This window comes from Zalophus californianus, chromosome 8 (genome assembly GCF_009762305.2).
Source record: "Zalophus californianus isolate mZalCal1 chromosome 8, mZalCal1.pri.v2, whole genome shotgun sequence".
Lineage (NCBI taxonomy): Eukaryota > Metazoa > Chordata > Mammalia > Carnivora > Otariidae > Zalophus > Zalophus californianus.
The window spans coordinates 121,328,185-121,350,700 of NC_045602.1; the positions used below are offsets into that span (position 1 = coordinate 121,328,185).

General features: G+C 44.4%; 1 protein-coding gene across 1 annotated transcript in view; it reads left to right on the top strand.

The window, feature by feature from the left end:
- Positions 1 to 11,628: 11,628 nt before the first annotated feature.
- Positions 11,629 to 22,516, top strand: part of TOP1 (DNA topoisomerase I) — a 90,420-nt gene continuing 79,532 nt past the window's right edge. Inside the window, 2 exon segments of the mRNA XM_027623695.2 lie at positions 11,629 to 11,922; positions 12,233 to 12,257. Coding sequence (XP_027479496.2) covers positions 11,890 to 11,922; positions 12,233 to 12,257 — 58 coding nt within the window. The 5' untranslated portion in view covers positions 11,629 to 11,889.

Genomic DNA, 22,516 nt, shown 5'->3' on the forward strand with positions numbered 1-22,516 from the left:
GCTTCCAAAAGGAGACTAGGTAGATTGATTCAGAAGCCAATGACAACCAGAAATCTAGAGCGGAGGGGAGAAGGAGTAGAGACACCATCTAGAGGAGGAGTTCTTAATTTGGGTGCACTTAAACACCTATACAAAATGGCTGGATTTAGGAGTATATGTGTTTTTTGGAGGGAGAGGCCCCATAGCCCACATCAGTTTCTTAAAAGGGTTTATGACCCCTCCCCCACAGATGTTTAAGAATTAACTGATCTAGAGAAGGCCAAGTAGGTGGGAGAAGAGGCCTACAATCTTCCATGGATGGACAACCCGTCTCCATGAAGTTAAGACATGGGTTTGGGGGTTGGAGAAGAGTCTAGAAAGAAGAGGCAAAGGAGAGACTCGGAGAACCTACTGAACTCACAGTGGAGTAGAAGTGGGGTAGGCAGTTGACTTATTATCTGCATGGCCTGGAGAAGATTTGCAGAGGCTATTGGCTGAAGGCCAGCTGAGTGGATGGATGGGCAGGCAGCCCAACCCAGCAACTGAAGGTGGGGAAAATAGTGGGGCAGACTGCAGATGTGGGGGCATGGGTAGGAGGTAGAACAAAGAGACCTTGACTGTGTATCTGGGGAACTGCAGAGGGATTGAGTGGGGAAATACTTTCCATTTGCCTGGTGCGATGGGGAAAAACTGTGAGCCACTGTACAGCATTCTCCACTTGAAATACTTCTGGTTCTGTGGTTAAAGATGTGCAAGACAGGCGCTCTGCCACAGGAAGGGAACTTAGCTGTTCTGTCGCTGTCTTAGGGACACCCCAGGGCAGAGTCAGGGTGAACAGAGACCTTGCAATCTAACAGTTGGGGGTTTGCGTCCTGATTTCATTCGTTCATTCATTCATTCATTCATGTAACAAATATTTCTTGAGCATCTACTATGTGCCCAGCACTCTACTAGGTGCTGGAGATGCAAAAATGATTAAGAGGTGGTCCTTGACCTCAAAAGTCTTATATCTGCCTGGGGAAATGGCCCATGACAATGCAGAAGGATAGGTACTGGGGACATGCACAGGTTGCTATGGGAACAGAGAGGAAAGATACTCTTACTTCTCCAAGCTTCTGTCTCCTTATCTACAAAATGACAATGGTGTTGCTCACTACAAGGAATTTTGTGGCACATTCCAGGCCACTGTTTGACACACATCAGGAGCTCATTGCACCCCAGGATTAATTAATTTATTCAACAAATATTAATTGAGTACCCTATGTGTGACAGGCACTGCTGTAGATGTTAGAAATTCAGCACTAAACTAAGCAAACAAAAATCCCTGCCTTCGTCAAGATTATATTCTGGGAGGAAGAAAATAAGCAATAAGCAAATAAGTAAAATATTTAGCAGGTTAAATGGTGACAAGTGTCTTGGTGACAAATAAAGTAGCGATTAAAGGTGGGGAAGTGATGAGGGGAGGGGGTTGTGATTTTAAACAGTAGTCGGAAAAAGTCTCACTGGAAAGGAGATATTTTAGTAAGGATCTGAAAGAGATGTCTGGGGGAAGGATGTTGCAAACAGATCCTCAAATGCAAAGGTACTGAGGTGGGAGGGTGAGCGGTATGTGATAGGCATTGCAAGCAGGCCAGTGTAGCTGGAGAGGGGTGGTCAAGGCAAAGGGCACTACCAGATGACATCAGGGGGCCAGGGAGAGGGGCATGGAGGTGGGGCCTTGGGGGCCAACGTAAGTTTTTTTGGCTTCTACCTAGAGTAAGATGGGAGCCACTGGAGAGTTTTGAGCTGTGCGGTGACAGGCTCTCACATTTTAAGAGGATTACTAGTGCTGAGGATGTTCCATAGAAAGATAATATGGAAGCAGGGATACCAGTTAGGAGGCTCTTACACTAAACCAGAGATGATGAAGGCTAAAGTGCAAGCAGAGGGAGTGGGGAGAGATGTGTAGCATCTGGATATTTGAAGTGGGTGTCCATTCGATTTGTTGACAGATCAGAGATGGGGGTAGACAGGCAAGAGAAAGTCGAGGATGACTCTGAAGGCTTGGCCTGAACCATTAACCGTGACAAGAGAGACCTAGGGAGGGGCAGGTTTGGGAAGAAAGACAGAAGCTTGGTTTGAGGAGTGTGTTTACAAAGCCCGTTGGAAATCCAAACAGCGATCCTGGGTATGCTGCTGGATATACAAGTCCAAGGCAGGGGCGGCGGGGGGGGGGGGGGGGGGGGGGGGGGGCAAGGTCCTGATTACAGATATGAACTTAGGATTTCTCCATGCATAATTGCTATTTAAAGCCACAGGAATGGGTGAAGTAGTGAATGAAGGGAATGAAGAGGTGTGAGGATTGAGCTCAGGGACCTTCCAACATCAAGCAAGGGTGGCCTCACCTGCTTTTAATGTGGGGGTTCCAAGGCTAGACTTGGACATTCTGTAAGGTTTTGTGCAAATATTTTCCCAATGTTCTGTCTCCCAGCTCTGAATACACACACTCACCAGAAATGAAAAAGTCTGCAGAGGAAAAAAAAATCAATTTGAAATAGATTGCGTTGCCATTTCTCCCCAAATAATAGAAGAGCCAGGCTCAGGGTTGGTAGAGGCATTTAGAGTTTTCCACTTTCTGCCATCAAACCTTTGAGGCCAGGCTCCCACGCAAGAGTCTGCCTGGCTTCCCAGCCCCAAGGGCCATCTCATAAAGCTCTCAGAACTCTGTCTTGTGATTGATGCTTTACTTATTCATCTCTTCTTCTGGACTGTATTCTTCCAGTCCATCACAGCACTACCAGGGCCCAGCACCAAATAGGCATCAGGAAATGTTAGTAGAGCTTAACATCATCATCATAGAATCCGAGGAGGAACGTCCATCCCCTGAGCTGCGGCTATCTTTCTCCAGGTCTGTCAGCAGAGCTGGTATCTGGCAGACCACTTCCTTAGCACCTGCAATGGAATTCTGGAAAGGAGAGACAGATCATGCACAACTGGACTCTGTCCTTTGGGAGGAGACTATCCCCAGGGGCCTGGATGAGCCATCCTGAAGAAACAAGTTCTCTGAGTCAATCCTCGAGTGAGTTCTGGAGGGAAAGACTCCAGAATACTGGAGGTGAGGTTTGAAGCAGTCTGTGGCTTCTGAGAGGCAAAAAGAGGTGTCTCCTCCAAAGGGACCTGCCTCCTTATCTCATCCAGAAAGATAAGGAAGCACATCGGTTCAATTGTGCTAGTACTTTATCAAAGGGGTTGGGATGATTCAAAAGACCCTGAACTAGAAATCAACAGACACTTTTATTAAATATGAGTATGTCTTGCGCATCATAAAATAGACAAACAGGGGCACCTGGGTGGCTTAGTCAGTTAAGCGTCCAACTCTTGGTTTTGGCTCAGGTCATGATCTCAGGGTCCTGAGACTGAGCCCCGTGTCAGACTCTGTCTCAGTGTGGAGTCAGCTTGAAATTCTTTCTCGCGTTCCTTCCCCCCTGCTCTTCCCCCTGTGCTCTCTCTCTCAAACTAACAAAAACCCTCTTAACCCCAGGTTATTCTGATTACTGCATTATGTTCCTCCTCCTATTTATGGCTAAGCCCTCTTGAACAACTTGTCTAAACTTGCTATGCTCTACTTCCTCACCTCCTATTCACTTCCTAACGCAGGCCCATCCCTAAAATAAGGCTTTCCTTCTAGGCCCTCCCAGATGATCTCATCTAGTCTGATGACCTCAGGTATCACCTTTACGCACACACTCTCCTGAACTCCAAACCCATATATCTAACCGCCTGCTAGACATCTTGACTTGGCTAACCTCAGAGTTAATGTAAAGAGCTGAACTCATCATCTTTCCCCCACACCAGGTCACCCCCAAGTGTTCCCTGCCTTTGTGAATGACATCTCCATCCATATCTTGATCTGCCCTTCTCCCTTTCTCTTACATGTATAGTCAATTGTTGATACATCAACCCTCTGTCATGAATATCCCTCAAATGCATACGCTTCTCTTTGTCCTCATGGTTTTTTGGATCAGAAGCATAATTACCATCATTTTTGCCTACATGACAATATCAGTCTTCTTACCTGTGGTTTAACAAGCCTCCAATCTTGACTACTTCAAATCTATTTTTTTATATTGTAGGTAACATTTCCTAAATGCATATTGACTATGTCTCTCTGTTGCTTAAAACTCACCAGTGGTTCCCCATCGCTCTCAGGATAAATTCCAAACTCCTTAACCAACACAAAACACCCTGCATGAGTTAGGCCTTGCTTACCGCCCCCCAGCCAATCTCTCACCCCGATGCCATACTCTGCGCCTCAGCCATCCTGAATTGCCAAAAGCTCCGCCAGTGAACCATACTCTGCCCAGTTTCCAAGTCTTTGCCCATCTGTTCCTTGACCTCCAGGGCTCATCTCCACTTGCGTTCTTTATCCTCCCTAACCTTCACCTGGCCAACTTCTGTTCCCACCTTCAGGCTTCAGTTTAAATGTCGTTTCCACTGAGAAGCCTTGCTTGTCTCCTTAACTCTGGGATGACAGCTCTGCTAAAGGGCTCCTACAGCAAACACACTGTACTTTAACCCCAAAGCCCTTATCATAGTAGATGGCAATTACTTGTCCTCTTGTCTGTCCCACTTACCACGTCCCTGAGGGCAGGGACCACATCTGTCTACTTCATGGCTAAATCCCTAGCACTAGCCATAGTACCTGGCTTGTAGTTGGAGTATATGTGGGTGTGGGTGTGTGAGAAAGAGAGAGAGAGAAAGAGAGAGAGAGAGAGAGAGAAAGAGAGATGCAGTGAAGGGGCAGATGCCATGAGAATCCTAGGGAATGAGAGACAAATAATTACAGGTCTTGGCCAACTCTCAGAGGGTGTAGCCATTAATGAATGTGGAGGACAGAATCAATTCAAGAGGCTCCCAGGATTTGAGCCTGCACAACTGGAAGCAGGTGGAGTATTTCACCAAGCATTGACCATAAAGGGGAAAGGTAGATTCAGGGAAAAGTTGAACTCAGGGGCAGGGGACTGTGGGGGCCATTGAGCAGACATATACAATAGGCAGATGGGGAGATTTTTCTATAGCTCCAAAAAAAAGTCAAGACTAGAGACACCCATTTGAGAGGCTATCTACAGAAGTCAATATGGAATCTGTAAAGTTTCCAGGAGGCGGGTAGAGAGAGAGAAGAGTAGGTTGATGGCAGAAGCCTTGGGGATATTTACAAAGTGCTGGGAGATGAGGAAGAGAGCAGAAAATGGCATTTGCAGGGGTAGGAGGAAAACCAAGAGAATTCGTGGTCATTGGCGCCAAATGGAATGGGCCTAGAGAATGTGCCCATCCACATCACTGAGTGCTGCGAGGAGGTAGAGCAGAATAAGGCTATATTATTTGAAAAGTAGGAAGTCTCTGATTAGAATGGAAGTCAGATCAACAGTGTTTCAGGGATGGGAAATAAGACAGAAAGGTCTTCAAACTTGATTTGGGGGGCACCTGGGTGGCTCAGTCGGTTAAGCGTCCCACTCTTGATTTCAGCTCAGGTCACGATCTCAGAGTACTGAGATGGAGTCCCACATTGGACTCTGCACTCAGTGGGGAGTCTGCTTGAGATTCTCTTTCTCCACCTCTCCCTCTGCCCCTCCCCGCCACATGCACGCTCTCTCTCTCTCATACACAAATAAGTCTTAAAAAAAAATTTTTTTTTTAATTTGGGCTAAGTTGTCACCTGCTGGTTATTAAGCAAGGCTGCTACTTTTGTTCCATTTTCTTAGAGAGTCATGCTGGGTCAGCTTGGGGTTTCTCTCACTCCAAGAATTTTCCAGTATCTCCTGGAGCCCCAGTTTCTGCCTCTTTGCCTCCCCACACCTGCTGTTCTCGGGTTGGAAGCCGTGGGACCTGAGCAGCCACAGGCCATCCCAGCAGTCATGCCCTGTGAGAGGGAACGCCAGAGAGAACCACTGTCACAGCTTCTCTTTGGGCTGTCCCCTTGTGACAGTCTGCATCTTCACAGTCTTTCTGAGTGATCCACCATGGTTAATGATGCTTCTGAAGCACTTGCTGCAGGCTCCACGGGCCTCCTGACTTGCCTGTCTCCAGGGCCAGCTCTGCCAGACTGTCCCCACTCTGCTGCCCCTGGTTGTTCTCACACCTGCTCACCCTGAAATGGCTCTGCAGTCCCTGGGAGAGACCTCTCCACCTTCCCAGCCTCCTCCCCTGGTGTATGTCACCTGTACCCTTTGCTTCCTTCTGACCACAGCTACTCTCATGCCCATGACTCTCTACCTCTGCATAGCTTGTTCTTCTTGCTACAATACCTTCCCTTCTATTCCACAGGCTGGTCCCTCCTCGTCTGTCAGGAAGGGCATCCAACGGGAAGCCTTTCCTAATATTGCCCCTACTACCAGCACTGGTGAGGAGGATGTGATTTCCCCACCCGAGCATTCCCACAGCAACTGGCAGCCGGCCCCCTCTTCCCTGTTCTTCTTTGTACCTTATGGTAATGGTTGGGGAATATGTCTGTCTCATTATCAGACTAGGAACTCCTCCAAAATGAGGATTAGGTCTTATTAATACTCCCAGGGTGTAGTGAGTTCCTATCTACTACCTAGTCACCATTCCTTCATTCCTCATGGAATATTGGTTGAATGCATAAATGTCCTCATCACAGAACGGATGTCTTCTGGCAGGAAGATAAAAGGAAGTACGTGAAAGTGGACTCTCCTCCTCACCCTGAGGCACATGGCCAGGCTCCTACACCCTTGTTGCTGTTCTATCGTTCTAGACTCAAGGGTTGTCAGTTTTCCTGTTAGTTCTTTTCTTTTTATTCCACAAATGTCAACCTTTGCTGAGCTGTCTAATTACCAGCAGTCAGAGGGTGTTTCCGGTTGGTACTGGGATCGTTAATCTGAGTCTCCTTCCTGGGGTGTCCAAATCTCAAAAGGCAGCAGGTCCTTAGACAAGGTGCCACAGGCAAGGAGGACTTCCAGAAGATACTGCTGCCCGAGAACTGGTGGGGTGGAGACTGTGCCAGCATCCAGTGTCAAAATGCCGGGAAGGGCGTCCAGGGGGCATAACATCAGGGGTCCAGAGCTGGGGCCAAACGGTGACAGGCCTTGAAGAGTGCCCAGGGGTCAAGTGTAGATTAGGACTGAGTATTACTCAGAGCTCTTGGTCTTAAGTGACCCATTGGTGCTTAATTGAGTAAAAGGGGGGATTTATTTAAAGGTATAGGAACAGGAGTGACATAAGGCCTGAGGAGGTAGTAGGAACCAGAGCCCTGAACTCCATCAGGGCCTTCTCTTCTCCTCCTCCTTCTCTCCCCCTTCCCCATTTTTTCTGGCCCTCTTGACAGAAAATACCACCAGGGCAGCTCCCCAGTGTACCTACTATATATAGATCCATCCACAGGAACAGAAACCAAACCCCTCCCTCCTTCCCAGTTCCAAAGTCTCAAGGAAGCTGATCCGAGTGACTCATCTTGAATCGACCTGGGCCAAACAACTGTAGCCAGAGGGACAGCTGCATATTTATACATATGTGTAAAAGGTGCAAAAGGACAGTTCCCTGAAAAGCAGAGGCTGTTCAGACAACCTTATGGGTGTTCAGCTCTGGAAGCCAAGTGTTGGACCGAGGTGAGAAGAACAATCCCAAGAGACTCAGAAGCAAACGAAAGCAGGCTGGATCTTGGGTGACAACCTAGACCAGGTGGCCTGAGTTCTGGTCATTCCAAAGAGACCTGTCTCAAAAGGTAGTGTGGAAAAAAGGGTTTCTGAGCGTACATACATTTTGGAGATGTTGCATGCCATGTCCTTCTCTTTAAGATTCGTGTATGTATTAGAATATTGACAAATCTGAGAAGTCCTATGGGAAAAGACCTGTTTCACCTTAAATCACAACAACGTATGTGTGTATGGAGCCCTTCTTCTGCTGGAATAACTATAAATCATCCACCTTTCAGAGTGCATACTTTGGAAACAGGCCTACAACATCAGCTGTCATCTGCTAGTTGTTTTTATAGGGGCTGGGATGGTCCATGAGTGAGCAGTCTTGATTTAAAGGAGTGTTTCCCAAGCCTCATTTATTTGTCTATGACCTTCCTGGAGTTGGTCTTATATGTCCCCTCTGTGCTATTATTTGATATTTTTATTTAAATCAATCGACCAACTTTTTATTTTTTAAAGTTTTTAAAAAGATTTTATTTATTTTTTATTTGAGAGAGAACGAGAGAGAGAGAGCACGAATGGGGTCAGGGGCAGAGGGAGAAGCAGACTCCCTGCTGAGCAGGGAGCTTGATGTGGGGCTTGATCCTGGGGACTCCGGCATCATGACCTGAGCTGAAGGCAGATGCTTAACTGACTGAGCCACCCGGGTGTCCCTCAATCAACTAACTTTTTTTTAAAGATTTTATTTATTTATTTGTCAGAGAGAGAGAGAGCATGCATGCAAAGCAGGGCAAGCAGCAGGCAGAGCAGGCAGAGGGAGAAGCAGGCTCCCCGCTGAGCAAGGAGCCCGACAAGGGACTCGATCCCAGGACCCCCTGGGACCATGACCTGAGCTGAAGGCAGATGCTTAACCAACTGAGCCACCCAGGCATCCCAATCAACTAACTTTTTAAAAGCCTCATCTTAAACAGTTATATCCTTAAAATCATGGATTTGATTTGGTGGTTACATTTTTTTTTCTCATACACATGGAAATATATACATAACAATTAAAGTAAAAGTGTTTGTCCACGCACTACCTAGAATTTTCTCAAGTACTAGGGGTAGATGGACCATATTGCAGGGACACTGGTTTGGGGTATTAAGAGTCAGAGTGGCCCTGTGGGCTTGGGTAAGCCAATCAACCTCTGAACTCTGCCAGCCACACATGATGGCAGAGAAATTCAGCCTGTGTTAAGATGCCTGCACACCTGCAGGTTTGTGCATGGGACCACACCTGCTATGCCATTTTGAAGTCTGTAATCTGTTTTTATGCCTACCCAGATCTTCCTTGGAGCGACCTGGAAATTAAATGCAGATTCTCCCTGGGCTTTGGGGGCTGGCAGTAGAGTAGGGCTAGGAGGCCCTGTTATTCCCTAAGGCAGTCCTTGAATTCTCTTGGCCTAACTGCAACAGACAGATAGGATCGAAATGCCGCACCTGGTGGCCTAGGATTGATTCTGAGATGGGAAGTCTATTGAAAGACACCACTAGCAAGGTGAAACTGGTTCTGGCAGATTGCTTGAGAGAAAGAACAAACCTTTGGAGTCAGGGAGACCTGAGTTTAAATCCAAAATTCAGCACCTACCAGCTGTGTGTTCTCAAGAAATTTTTTTTTCATAGTCAAATAAAATTCCACCATTATCATCATTGTCCAGAGAAGGAAACTGGGGCTCAGAGAAGTTAATCAACATGCCTGAGGTTACACAGCTTATAAACAGCAGAGCAGAATTCACACCTAGATTTATTTGACTTCCATGTGTGTGCTCCTGACCACTGTATTACCCTGCTTTTTTTTTTTAAGATTTTATTTAATTGACAGAGAGAGAGAGAGAGAGAGAGAGACAGCGAGAGAGGGAACACAAGCAGGGGGAAGGGGAGAGGGAGAAGCAGGCTTCCCGCTGAGCGGGGAGCCCGATGTGGGACTCGATCCCAGGACCCTGGGATCATGACCTGAGCTGAAGGCAGATGCTTAACGACTGAGCCACCCAGGCGCCCTGCATGCGTCTTCTGTAGGATCTGTTGCTGGGTGCTGGGGATGAAGCATCAACCAAGAGAAACTTTGGGTTCAATAGGGGAGATAGATATAAAATCACTCATTACCCCCTTTAGTAACTTTTTTTTTTAAAGATTTTATTTATTTGACAGAGAGAGCGAGAAAGCACAAGCAGGGGGAGCAGTAGAAGGAGAGGGAGAAGGAGGCTTCCCACTGAGCAAGGAGCCCAATGCGGGGCTGGATCCTAGGACCCTGGGATCATGACCTGAGTGGAAGGCAGACGCTTAACCATCTGAGCCACCCAGGCGCCCCCCCTTTAGTAACTTATTAACAATTGTGATAAATATTACAAAGGAAAAGACACTCTATGAGGGGCACTTGATCTGGGTGAGGAAAGAGGGAGTCAGAGAATGTGGGAGGGGGGATCACTTTGAGAAAGTGAAATTAAGGTTGAACTTTGAAGTATTCACAAGAGTGAACCCCAAAGTGCTCAACACTAGATGTGATGATTTCAAGGGTCCATGGATGGGCACTTTTCATATTTATCTGTAAATGATTTCATAGACATTATTATTTCATAGATATTATTACTTAGGAGGAAGCTAAGTAAAGAAGGGGATCAATTAAAATATTAAGTAAAATAGTGGAAGTGGTTAATAGATATGGCAAAATTCACAAAGGTCACACTTGAATGAAGCAGGTTATGTAGCAGGGCCCTGGTGGCTACTTGAAGAATTCTGAGCTTTATACCACAGTGATGGGAAGTATTGTGGGAAGGGGTAAGTTAGATCTGCACGTTGAAAAGTTCACTTTGGCTACTGTTGGCTAGCAGCTTGTGGGAAGGCCACAGTGGAAGGAGGGCCTTGTTAGGAGTGTATTATGATAATCCAAGCAACAGATAACGCAGATTTTGACAGATGCGTGGGCAGAAGAGGTAGATGGGTTTAAGAGATGCAATCAGCTGGACTAATGAGAAAGGAAGGAGGAAGATGTCCATGGTGGAGCTTTTCTAGCTGGGTGGAAGATGACGAGTTCAGCCCTGAAGAAGCTTGTGAGGTATCCAAATGTAGATGTCAGACAGGAGGTTGTAGGTCACTTATCCCTGACACAGTTTAATAAAATAGCCCCGCAGAGCTATCCTGTGGATTCAGAGTACAGAACACAGTAGGTGCTCCATAAACGGCAGGCCTATTCATCTCACTTCTGCCCCATAGTGTGCTAGGGATACAGCAATGGACAGAGCCAGGTCCTGTTTACCCAGAGGTCCCATTCCCTTTGGCCCTTTGCATCACCTTTTTCAGCACGATTCCTGGCTCACAGTAGATGCTCAATGTTTGTGGAATGAACCAATGAAATTAGGGCTCTTGCGACCCAGGACTATACGTACCCGGCTGAAAACTGGAGCTAAACCAGATTTTTGCTTGGTTAAAAAATTAAAATAAAATTTAAGAAGTGGAGTGAAAGGATGCAGAATGTTGGAAGGCCTGGACAAAGACTAGGGAGGGACCTCCTGCCTCCCGGCGGCCTCGGGGTCCGGTTAGCGAGCGAAGAGGAGCTGGTGAAAGGTCTGGGGCTCATGTGGCCAAGGTATGTTCAGCTGCAAAGAGATATTGAAGCAGGACGGCAACTCCGCCCAGGGCTGCCGCGGTCCCGCCGCGGCCTTTAAAGGCCCACCACGTGGCCGCGGTGCCGGCCGGGGTCCGGGGGCGGTGTCCGGGCTGCGCCTGCGCACTGCTTCGCAGCGGAGTACGAGGTTCCGAGAAAAGGCGCTGGAGAGGAAGGAAAGGTTGTTCTGGGTGGGCGGCCGTGGGAGGAGTCGGCTCCTTATGCAAATCACAGCGGCGCGCTTGGGCTAGGGGGCGGGGCTCGCGATGCAAAGTCGGGTCCGCCTTTGGAAGCGCGAGGGGGGCGGGCCCTCGCAACCCTCAGCCTCTTTCCGCGAGTCTCTGACGTCGCCGACGTCGCGTTTAAAAGCGGCCGCGCAGGCGCAGTAAGCCGAAATGCGAACTTAGGCTGTTACACAACTGCTGTGGTCCGCTCTCGCCGCCTGCCCGGCAGTCAGTCAGCGTCGCTGCCGCTGTTGCCGTCTCAGCCGTTCCGGGAGTCTCAGGCCCGCAGCCGCCGCCGCATACCCGCGCTTCCGGGAGTCTCCGGGAGCCCCCGTCCGCCCGCACAGGCCGGTCCCGACAGTCTGCGTCTCCTCGGCGCCCCTCGCCGCCCGCCGCACTCGCCGCTCCGGCCGACATGAGTGGGGACCATCTGCACAACGATTCCCAGGTACGGCTCGGCCGGATCCTCCCGGCGCCCCGCCCCGGCCCTCCGCGACCCCCGGCGCAGGCCCCGGCCCGGCCGCTTTGACAGGCCGGAACCCCCGGCCAGGGGCGGCCGGGCGGCGGAGCTGGGCGCGCTAGGCCTCGGGCGAATGCCTCGAAGTTACAGATTGGGGGGATGGTTGCCCCTTATGGCCGTTCCCGGGGCCCCCTTATCCCGGGGGCGCAGGGTGGGCTAGGCCCCCGGCCCCGCGCGCTCGCCTCTCGCGGGGTGAAAGGAGCCTGTTTGTTCATATTACCTCCTTTTCTCTCTCCAGATTGAAGCGGATTTCCGATTGAATGGTGAGTGTGCCCCCCGCCCCGACCCCGGGTCCCCCAGCTGCCGGCCGCCTACCCCGCGCCCGGCCGGAGCCGGGCAGAGGACAGACATGGCGTCCCAGAGACTAAGTCCCGGCTCCTCGCTCACCGGCCCCATTGTTCCCATCGGGCCGCCTCTGGACCCCCTTTCCGGGGACCCCAGCCCCCCCAGATCGCGGCCCTCCCAAGAGGGGGCAACGGAGACCCGGCGTCGCCCGCCGCGGGGCTTCGGGTAGCCTTTCCTGGCCCGGATTCCTCCCGGGAAAGTCGCCTTGTCGACAGTCGGGACTTAGTCTCTGCGCCATTTTCTTTTTCTCTCCTCTCCTTTCTGTGCCTGTGTCTCTTTCTCTCCCTCCCTCGGCTCTTTCCTTGAGCTGCCCAGAAGGAGCTTTCTGCAGAGCAAAGCCGTATAAATCACAGACCTCACCAGAGAGGGAAGGGTGGGAGACTGAATTGTTACTATTTTTTCAAAGGAGAACTTTATTTTGGGGGTTATTCCCTTTCTGCTTCTTGCTTGTTTCCTTTTCTGTTTCCAGAATGAAAGATACCCTTCGGCAACTGTTGATTTGGGGTGGGGGTGGGGGTGTAAGATGTTTATGATGGGAATTACGGTTCTAAAACTAAAGCCATGCTTTGTGGAGTTTATCACATTTTGAGGTTGTTTTTCTCAAGTTGTGTTCTTTGCAAAGGTAGTAGCAGTACCTCCCTTCAGAAAGTTTGCAAGTTCTCTATGGGCCATCCAATGTAAATGTTGGATTCGGGTATATAGATTTTTTTTTTTAAAAATTAAAGTATTCCTGACTAGAACTTTTCATGGTGGCTGAGGTTCCTAATGCAGTGTTTTTGTTTTTTTAGAACCGCAGTTTAGTGTACTTGTCAGGAGGAAAGGTTGTTGAGCATCTCATCTGGACTCTGGTGTATTGGCCTTTTCTTTTGGGCTGTGGGGAAGAAAAAGATTTTACTTATTGAAACAAAGAGTAGCCAGCACCCACCCCTGTTTCCTGTTCTTTTTTAGAAGCCGCTGTTTTTCAGGAATCAAGAGCTAGGTTGCTTTTCCCAGATCTTTATGTTTTTGACCCCTTATCAGCCGAATCAAGGCATTTATTCTTTGAGTATTTCCACTTTAGTCATTCAGTGAAGATTCCCCCAATAAAAAGCTCATCCTGTGGGCTTTTCAACAATCTTATTGAAGGAGAAGGTATCCTCTGTAGTGTGCTGGGAATTCCCACTGATTCTGATGGTACATAATCCTGCTCAGTTGAGTTCGGGTTCCGGGAACCTCTCCAATGGGAGAAGCTGATGAGTAGGTTTTCTGATGTTGTAATCAGCAGTCCATCGTGTTAGCCTGCTCTGCTGAGAGCAGCCTTATGTTCAGAGTTGTAGTGGGCATCTAACAAGAGATGTGACTCTGCAAGGAAGGATTGTGGTTAAATTAAAGTGTAGCATTTCTTGACCACCTAATAAGTGCCAAACATTGCGTCGTGCTAGAGCTGAACCTTTGGTCACAATGCTTCTTGCCCTTAGTCTAGTCTATTGGGAGAGACATAATTAGTTAATTATAAGGTAGGTGATGAGGTGTATGTATACCCAAAATGCTTTGAGAAATTAGGGGACTTAATTTTGTCTGCGGGTGGGGAAATTTCTCAGAGGAGGTGACTTCTGAGTCGAGTGTTGTGTAAGACTAGGTGCTGAGTGTCAGGAGTTGGAGTATTTCTTAACTATGTTTAGCTAACCTATCAGGATTTTAAAAGGGTGATGAGTCCCCTGCAGTTGAGAAAGCTGCAAAGAGTATAGATGTTTCTTTCTTTTTTTTTTTTTTTAAAGATTTTATTTATTTATTTGACAGAGAGAGACACAGGGAGATAGGGAACACAAGCAGGGGGAGTGGGAGAGGGAGAAGCAGGCTTCCTGCCGAGCAGGGAGCCCAACGCGGGGCTCAATCCCAGGACCCTGGGACCATGACCCGAGCCAAAGGCAGATGCCTAACGACTGAGCCACCCCGGCACCCCAAGTATAGATGTTTCTTGGGAATGTGGGAGCAAAGAAAGGATGTGGCAGATGAGGATGTAGAGTCCTTTTGACCTCTCTTGGAGGAAGGTAGGAGCTTAACACAGGAAAAATGTTTTTTTGACTTTAAGATTGGGCTTAGTATGTGGTGTATTTAGTAGTGAAACAAAGTTTAGTCCTTTCTCAGAAGGTTAATCTCCATGGTTCTCACTTAAATTATGCAAAGGAATTATTGAGTATGTGATGATTGTTAGCTGGGTAAATTATTGATCTTTAATGCCATTTTTATAGAAACCGAAGTAAACTGAGTATATTGACTTTGAGAATGTGATCACTTGTGATTGTTAATATTCATTGAATGGTTAGTGTCTGCTTGGCACAAATCTCCGGTCTTTCCATGGATGATCATCTAATTTGATTTAATCCTTGGAAGGACCCTATGAGTTAAGTACTATTATTTCTATTTTATAGATGAGGAGACTGAGACTCCACTATGTTTACTAGCTTGCTCATGGGCAGGTGAGTCTGGCATTCCAAAGCTCCCAAGCTTAGCCAGTATGCTATATATATGATTGCAGTATGACAAAATTAAAAGCTACACATCTCTACTTTTTTACAGAGCTGATAAATGTGGGAGGGAAGGATTTGATAGTTTGTCATTTGCTTTTTAACTAAACCTGCTCCTTCAAGAGAAAAAGCAGTTTAACTGCCTCCCCACCATCCTAAGTGTCTGACACTGGAGTAATTATCTTTGTAAATACTGTCTAGAAGAAAGATATAGTGTTAGCAACTGTGTGCTTGCTCTCTTAAGTAATACCCTGGTAACTAGTGATTGATTTATGTAACTATGGAAGACAGTTTTTAAAAAATAAAAATCAGTGTTTAATTATACTCAGACATGTCATTATTGATCTTTGTATTAAGAAGAGTTTGCTTAAGCATGATCTTAAGTGGACTTAACCAAACTTACAGATTAACTGTGCAAGTTCATATATACAAACATCCCTCATCCCTTAAGATCTAAAAGACTTTTTGTCCTTTGGAGCTCATTCTTTACAATAGTTAAAACTGTTGCTGTTCGTTTGGAATTTACAACGTTCTGGCCCATACTCAACTGCTGAGAAAATCTGTTATTTGTGAAGTGCGTTTATATTTAAAATATTGACGGTGAGCTGGGAGTTTCAGGAGCAGAAACCATAATCCTTTACCTACCTCTTTTCTTTCTGAGTGTTGGTAGCACTAACTGTAGTGGGGCTAAGTCATTATTACAGTACTGTGCAGACTGCTGAGCTATCTGTAGAGTTGATAAAGGTAACGTCATGTTGGGGTTTAGTGATCCTTCCTTCTGCTGTTTCAAGGACTTGGAGTTTTTGCCTGTCTGCTCTGGATCTGTGGGGTTCCTCCCTCCCTGCGATGAGCAAAGTATACGGCTTGATTCAGTTAGTGATTGGTTAGTCTAAGTAATGTTATATGGGATCATAGTTTGACGTCATGTTTGGTGTTGATTCTGGTTAGCTTACTGGATTCAGGTTATAGGGAGGAATTAAATATAAATTGTCTCTGATGCTAACAGTTGTATTTCTTGTGTTAGTTGCAGATTGAGGTGGGGGGGGTGGAAAGATTGATGATGTGGCTATCTGGAAATTCCCATCACAGTTTTAAAACTGCAAACTGATGGCACCTTCAAATGAAATCTGGCACATCTTCCCGCTCAGTCCAGAAACACTTAAGCATCGGGCTCTGGTATTTTCTTCCTTCTACAACCAAACTCCTTGGGGCACCTTTTCAGAATTAGTGACTACTGTGGAATCTTTATACTACACTTAGACATGAAACAAAGTTGCTTGTCAACATGTGCTTTTTAGATTACTAGCGTATCAGAACTCCCAAACAAATTTTAGATGTTTCCGGTAAAACTAGAATATCCAGGAGTTATTAAAGGAATCAGAAATACCTCATAGTTTGAAAGGTGAAAACTAGGTAATATTGAGGTCTCCAGCTCATACTTTTCTTTGGTAAGTAGATAAAATGGAAAATAGAAAGCCAGAATCAGTCCCCAAATCTCATTTTAATCAATAGCAGCAAAAAAAAAAAAAAAGAATTGTCTGGCTTTTTTCTTTAACATCAGCATAAAAATGAGGAATTGTGAGAGTTTGCAAGAGTGATTCATTAATTTGTTCTGGGTCTTAGTGAATTGTTATCCATTTATACAATATACAAGAGCCAGGGATTCTTAACATGTCTTAAAAATTACATTCCAAAGTTAGGCCGATGGGATTTTTTGTTTGTTTTCAGCATGGGGGGGAGTGCAAAAACTGTCAGCCTTTTAAATATGTAAATATGTTTGAGAAAGCTTTGTGTGATATATTAATTATAGTAACAGTTATCCTCTATTGCTAAGGGTAAGGGAAATGATTCTATTGTATTTTATGGATAGATTTCATTTTAGGAGCCTTCGGATTATTATGAGATTGTGTGTTATTTCAATTATTTGGGTATGAATGCATATGTATGTTATGGATCTTTAACAACATTTGCCATACTTGCAGTGCAAAATAAAACTAATTTTCTTCAAACCCAAAGTTCTTTCCCCAGAAGTGTGTTTTTGTGAGGGATTTCATACTTCCCATATGAAACTCTGTTGAACTCCAGTAAAGTTCTAGCTTTATTTGGAAAAATGGATTCAAATGTAATTGTTTACTTTTGAATGAGGCTTTAAATGAATATTTGATGTGGGACCCTGAGGTTTAAAAAAAAAAAACCTTGAAAGAATGGTAAAATATAGTTAATTCATTGCATTTCTTTGTGGGAGAGTCAGTTGAGTGACTTTTCTGTGTCCTATGGTTTAGATAATCTGCTCCTTAATTACTTTGAACCAATAACTTTGCATAATAAGGGTGTTTGGGCAAACTGTTGAGAATATGGCTTCTTAAGGTAAAAAGGTTGAGATGGGAGAAGTTCCTAACTGGACTTTAAGAAGTGAATGAGGTATTGTGTTTAAAGGAAGCTTTCAGATTGTGTTTAAACTTTGAGTAGTAATACTTGGAACAAGTCTTTTCTCTGTATTTCCATGCCTTGTAAATGAAGTTTGAGATACATCCCTGTGGCTGCAGGCCAGTCACTGATGTAGGAAATCTAACGAGGCAAGGAATAATTAGCATTTTACCAGCCCCTGCCCTTCCCCCACAACCTGCCTATCTAGGTGTGTGTCTTATGCTCTGTGTTGATAGCACCAGTGCCTGGGTACTGTGGAGGGGGATAAAGATTGGGGGTAGGGAGGGCGGGTATCTTGGTAGCCTTGGCTTTATTATTGAGTGGGGAAAAGCTTATAAAATATGTTAGATATTAATGGTATTTTTGGTAGGGCTATAGGAAATGACCGTATGCTGACTTAACAGCAAATAGATACTGTTTAACATAATTTTTATTCTGTATGTTCAAGAAAGAGTCTTAAGTATTTTTCATATTGGGAGAGAAGTGATTTTACTGATTATCTCAAGTATATCTTAGGGTATATAGTTTGTAATACCATCAAGCTAGAACCTTGTTTATCTTTATCTGTCATTTATGTCTCTAAATTTTAGTAGAGAAAGAAACTAAGGGAGAGAGGCAACTTAAGTTTTAAATTTCTTTTTTGAACAGTACTCATTTTCAATTTGTTGGCTTAAGTTTTTATATCCATTCAGTTGTCTCCCTGCCACCTTTACCTTTGTGTATTGTTCTTGAGAATTTTTCTGAAATTTATAGTAGATATTTTTATTTACATATCCCTCATGCTCCCTCCATTCGATTTAGGGTAGAGGTGCATCTCTACCAGGCTGTTAATTCCTCTCTGAGCCTTTGAAGTTAACTTTGTTTCTGTGGATTTAAGGACCCAAAGAACTCCATTCATTAGCATTCCTGAAGTACACCTAGATAGGCTCCAATAAAAGATGTTAAAGCAATCAGCATTATCGGGGACTTTAATTCTCTTGTCTTTGCTGTTGAGAACAAGTTTCATAGATACCTGAGTATTCTGACATCTTCCTATGTTTTAAGAACAAAAATCTGCCAACTCTTGGACTCAATATTCTTTGTATTTTTCTTAGTACAGCCTAGCAAAGATAGATGCCTGGGATCTTTCTTGAAGGAGATATCCTTGGCTGTTTGGAGTTTACCCGCCTCCCAAGAATGTTTTAAGTTTAAGGTTAGTTCTACACTAGAGTACACAAGAAATGCACCCTTTGCCACTTTGTAAAAGCCCAGATTTTAATTTTGTTGCCATATATGAATGCCCAGATTTATAAAGGTTTGTGAGCAGAATACTGGTTGGACAGAAGACTTAAACCCAGCAGGTTTCAGGATCAGTAAATTAGGGGGTCTCACTGGCTAAGACCTCTTACTTTATCCAATTCCTGTAAGGTAGCCTCTTCATTTGTAGTCTGTTATCTGAGCTCTTGCTATGGAGTGGAAAGGGAAGTAGGAGGAAAGGAACAAATTTTGAGAGGTTAGTAGACATCACATTTTTGTATTCATTAAATCTGAATTTAATGGGAATAGTACAGATTGCATAGGTTTATGGGAGAACCTGTGACCAAGAAAGGAAAACTTTGCCTTTTACACCTTCTCAGCTTCCCTTTTTGGTAGCATACTGCCTGGTCTAGATTCCAGAAATCCCAGACTAATTGGTAAGCTTCTAGTAAGAGATGTCACAGCCTGCCCTTAATTATGTTCTGGTAAAGATAGTTTAGACCCCTTGCATCTGGAGAGCTAGGTATTAAAGAGATGCTTTGGTGTTAAGGCTGGAACCAGATTGATACTAAAGGGTATAAGTGATGAAGAGGGAGGCCGTGGGGAGATAACGTTCTTGAGCAGCTGGGGTAAAGTAGAAAATTCGAGTAGAGAAATCTAAATAAGTCCCTATTCTTTGTATGAAACTTAACCCTGGCTGCCAAACCTTGTTTTGTCATATGTAGATAGGGATGATATTTCTATGCTTCACAAACTATTGAGATTTAAATAAGTATATAGAGAGCCTCTTTGCCCACATTTTAAAATTTAAACTTTGGTCAGACAGCTTCTATTCTGCAATGGATCTTTATTTTGAACGTTAGGTTTCAGGTACTGATGTTGGTGACTCCTTCCTTCACTGGTATTCCCTGATAACCTTTTAAATCTTCTGACATTTACACAGTGAACAGTAGCATATAACTAGAGTTGGTTGAGTCTTTACCTCACTGAACTTCACAGCCTACACTGATCTCTTCTGATTATTAAGCAACCACTATAAAATGAAAGGTGGTATATCTAGGTTTGGGCTAAGTAGGAGCCAAATGTGTATCTGGTTCCTTCTTTTCTAAGAATAAGGCAAGATTGTCATTGCTGAAAACTTCTTTTCAGAGGGGATGGGCTTAGAAATGAAGAAACTATATTGCTGTGGCTAATTTCTCAGCCCTTTAATAGAACTATGGATTTTCTCTTAAAGATACCCAGAACTTACATGTCAATTATATCTCAATTTAAAAAAAGGTACCCAGAGCTTTATCTTTATTAGATGCATTTAGTAAGTGAAATGCCGAATTCATTATTCGTGATTTTTTTTTTAAAGATTTTTTTTTAATTTATTTATTTGAGAGAGAGAATGAGAGATAGAAAGCACGAGAGGGAAGAGGGTCAGAGGGAGAAGTAGACTCCCTGCTGAGCAGGAAGCCTGATGTGGGACTCGATCCCGGGACTCCAGGATCATGACCCGAGCCGAAGGCAGTCGCTTAACCAACTGAGCCACCCAGGCGCCCCGTGATTTTTTTTTTAAATGACAGAACTCAGTATGTCTTGTGTTGGCATGGTTTTTCAAAGGCCACTATTTTACTTCTCCCCCTAAGACATTTTTATTTTTATTTTTTCCCTCCAAAACATTTTTAAAAACTGAGAAGACTCAAAGCATCTGAGAATTACCTTAATTTTTCATTTAGTCATATATTGCTTAAAGGGACCAACTTGTATTCTGTGAAATAGTAATTCTTGGCAACAAGAATGCCTTAAATAGGCATCTATTTAATGAATGCCCAGATTTAGAAAGGTTTATGAGCAGAATACTGGTTCTGCCTTCGGCTCAGGTCACGATCCCAGGATCCTGAGATCGAGCCTCACATCGGGCTCCCTGCTCAGTGGGAAGCCTGCTTCTCCCTCTCCCACTCCCCCTGCTTGTGTTCCCTCTCTGGCTGTCTCTCTGTCAAATAAATAAAGTCTTTAAAAAAAAAATTGCCTTAAATAATAAAGTTTAGGAATGAGAATTTAAGTAGGAAACTCCATGTTAACAGTTATGCATGAGTATAGGCATTTGGGAGATTTCATGAAAAAATGTATCTAGTAAACAGAAATTTCAGTAATGTCTCATAAGTCTAGCTAATGCTGAGTGCTACTTAAACCAAAATCAGTTGCGGGTTATGTTTACTAATGTCCATTAGATTAAACCAGGTGGATCTTAGTAGATATACCATTGATCAAAAGGATTATCATAGAAGCATCACAGTAGGAGCAAATTTCAAACATAATACTTAAAGGTGGGCTGGAGAAAATAATTCCATAGAGAGAAATTACAAAATTGGGTCTAATTTTAAAGAGTTTTCAAAGATAAAGTTTTCAAAAGATAAACATCTCAGGAACATATGGTTCGTAAAGTATATGGAGAAAAATATCTTGTGGGAAAGTGAATATTTATTAATACTGCATGGCCATATTGCCCTCAGTGTGTGAGAATGTCCAAAATTGAATTTAAAGTCTTGAAAGCTTGGGCCTCTTTCTTCTCATTTTTCTCTGATTCGGAATGTGAATGGTCCTGTGTGTGTGTGTGTGTGTCTGTGTGTCCTGGCCAGATTGTGTGTGTCCCAGCCAAATCAACTATGGTAGAGTGGAAAGGACAGAGATTGAGTCAAGGGGATTTGAATTTGAGTTCTTTTGCTTCTGCTCAATAGCAAGAAGTTAATCTCCAAGCCTTAGTTCTTTACCTGTAAACTAGGTCTAATACTTAACTCACAAGATTGAGGATTAAAGAGCATGTGAGGATCACTGTAGGAAAGGTGAAGCTTAGTACAGAATTTTTAGTTCCTTGCCAATCCTTAAAAAAAAAAAACAAAAACAAAAAAACAAACCCAAACCTTTTTCGGAGATTGCTTTTTTAGGCTTTTTTTTTTTTTTTTTTTTAATTTATTTGACAGCACACTCGGGGAGCAGAGGGAGAGGGAGAAGCAGGCTTCCTGCTCAGCAGGGAACCCGATATGGGCTCTATCCCAGGACCCTGGGATCATGACCTGAGCTGAAGGCAGATGCTTAACCGACTGAGCCACCCAGGCGCCCCGCTTTTTTAGTCTTTCGTACAAAGGGAACAACTTTAATTTTTGAATTTAGATATTGTGAGATTTTACCCAAGGGAGAGGGTCACTAGGGAGCCTTGAATACCCTAACTGTTGCTGTGGATTGGGACAGGCTAGGCTCAGGACAGGTAAGACTTTGTGACTGCGTACAAACCACTTTGTTTCTCATGTTTAAATTACAGTTTAAGAATCTTTGGCAGCCAGTAACTTTTCCCCCTTTGCTCTTGGGATGGTGCAATATTTGTAGATCTACTCAGGAAACTAAAAATTTCATGTTTAATTGCAAATGGTAAATTTAAGCTGCCGTATTTATTCATTCAAACATTGAGAAAGTAAATACCAGTAACGACTAAATACAGATGAACCAGACAGATCCATATGGTTTCCAGAATGAACACTTTGAAGTTAGTACTTGTAGGTTTGTACACTCACTTCCTCTGTTGAGATTCCATATTTTTCATGGGGCCTCAGTACAGAGGCTCCTGATACACCAGGTTGAATAGGGGTGGAAGGTACTTTCTGGCAGTTAATACTTCACTATCAGTGGAAGAGTGACGTCTCCATTTATTCCCAATCTGAAAGGGTTTTTTTTCTCCTTGCAAAAATTGGAAACCTAGGACCTTATTTCAGTTCTAGAGATGTCCAAATTCCTAATTGTTCTAGAAAAAAAATTTTTAGGATATCTGTAAGCTCATTAAATCATTTCACCTGGAATAGAAGTTTAAAGTTCTGTGTATTTCCCATTATCTTTCTGTATCAGACAGCAGTATTACATGAGGTTTAGAAAAGTAGTTTTCAGGTTTTCCTGAACAGGTAGATTTGTCAGTTACTAGAAATGTTCACATTCTGTCTGAGAAATCATGTGACAGTAGCTAATTTAAGTAT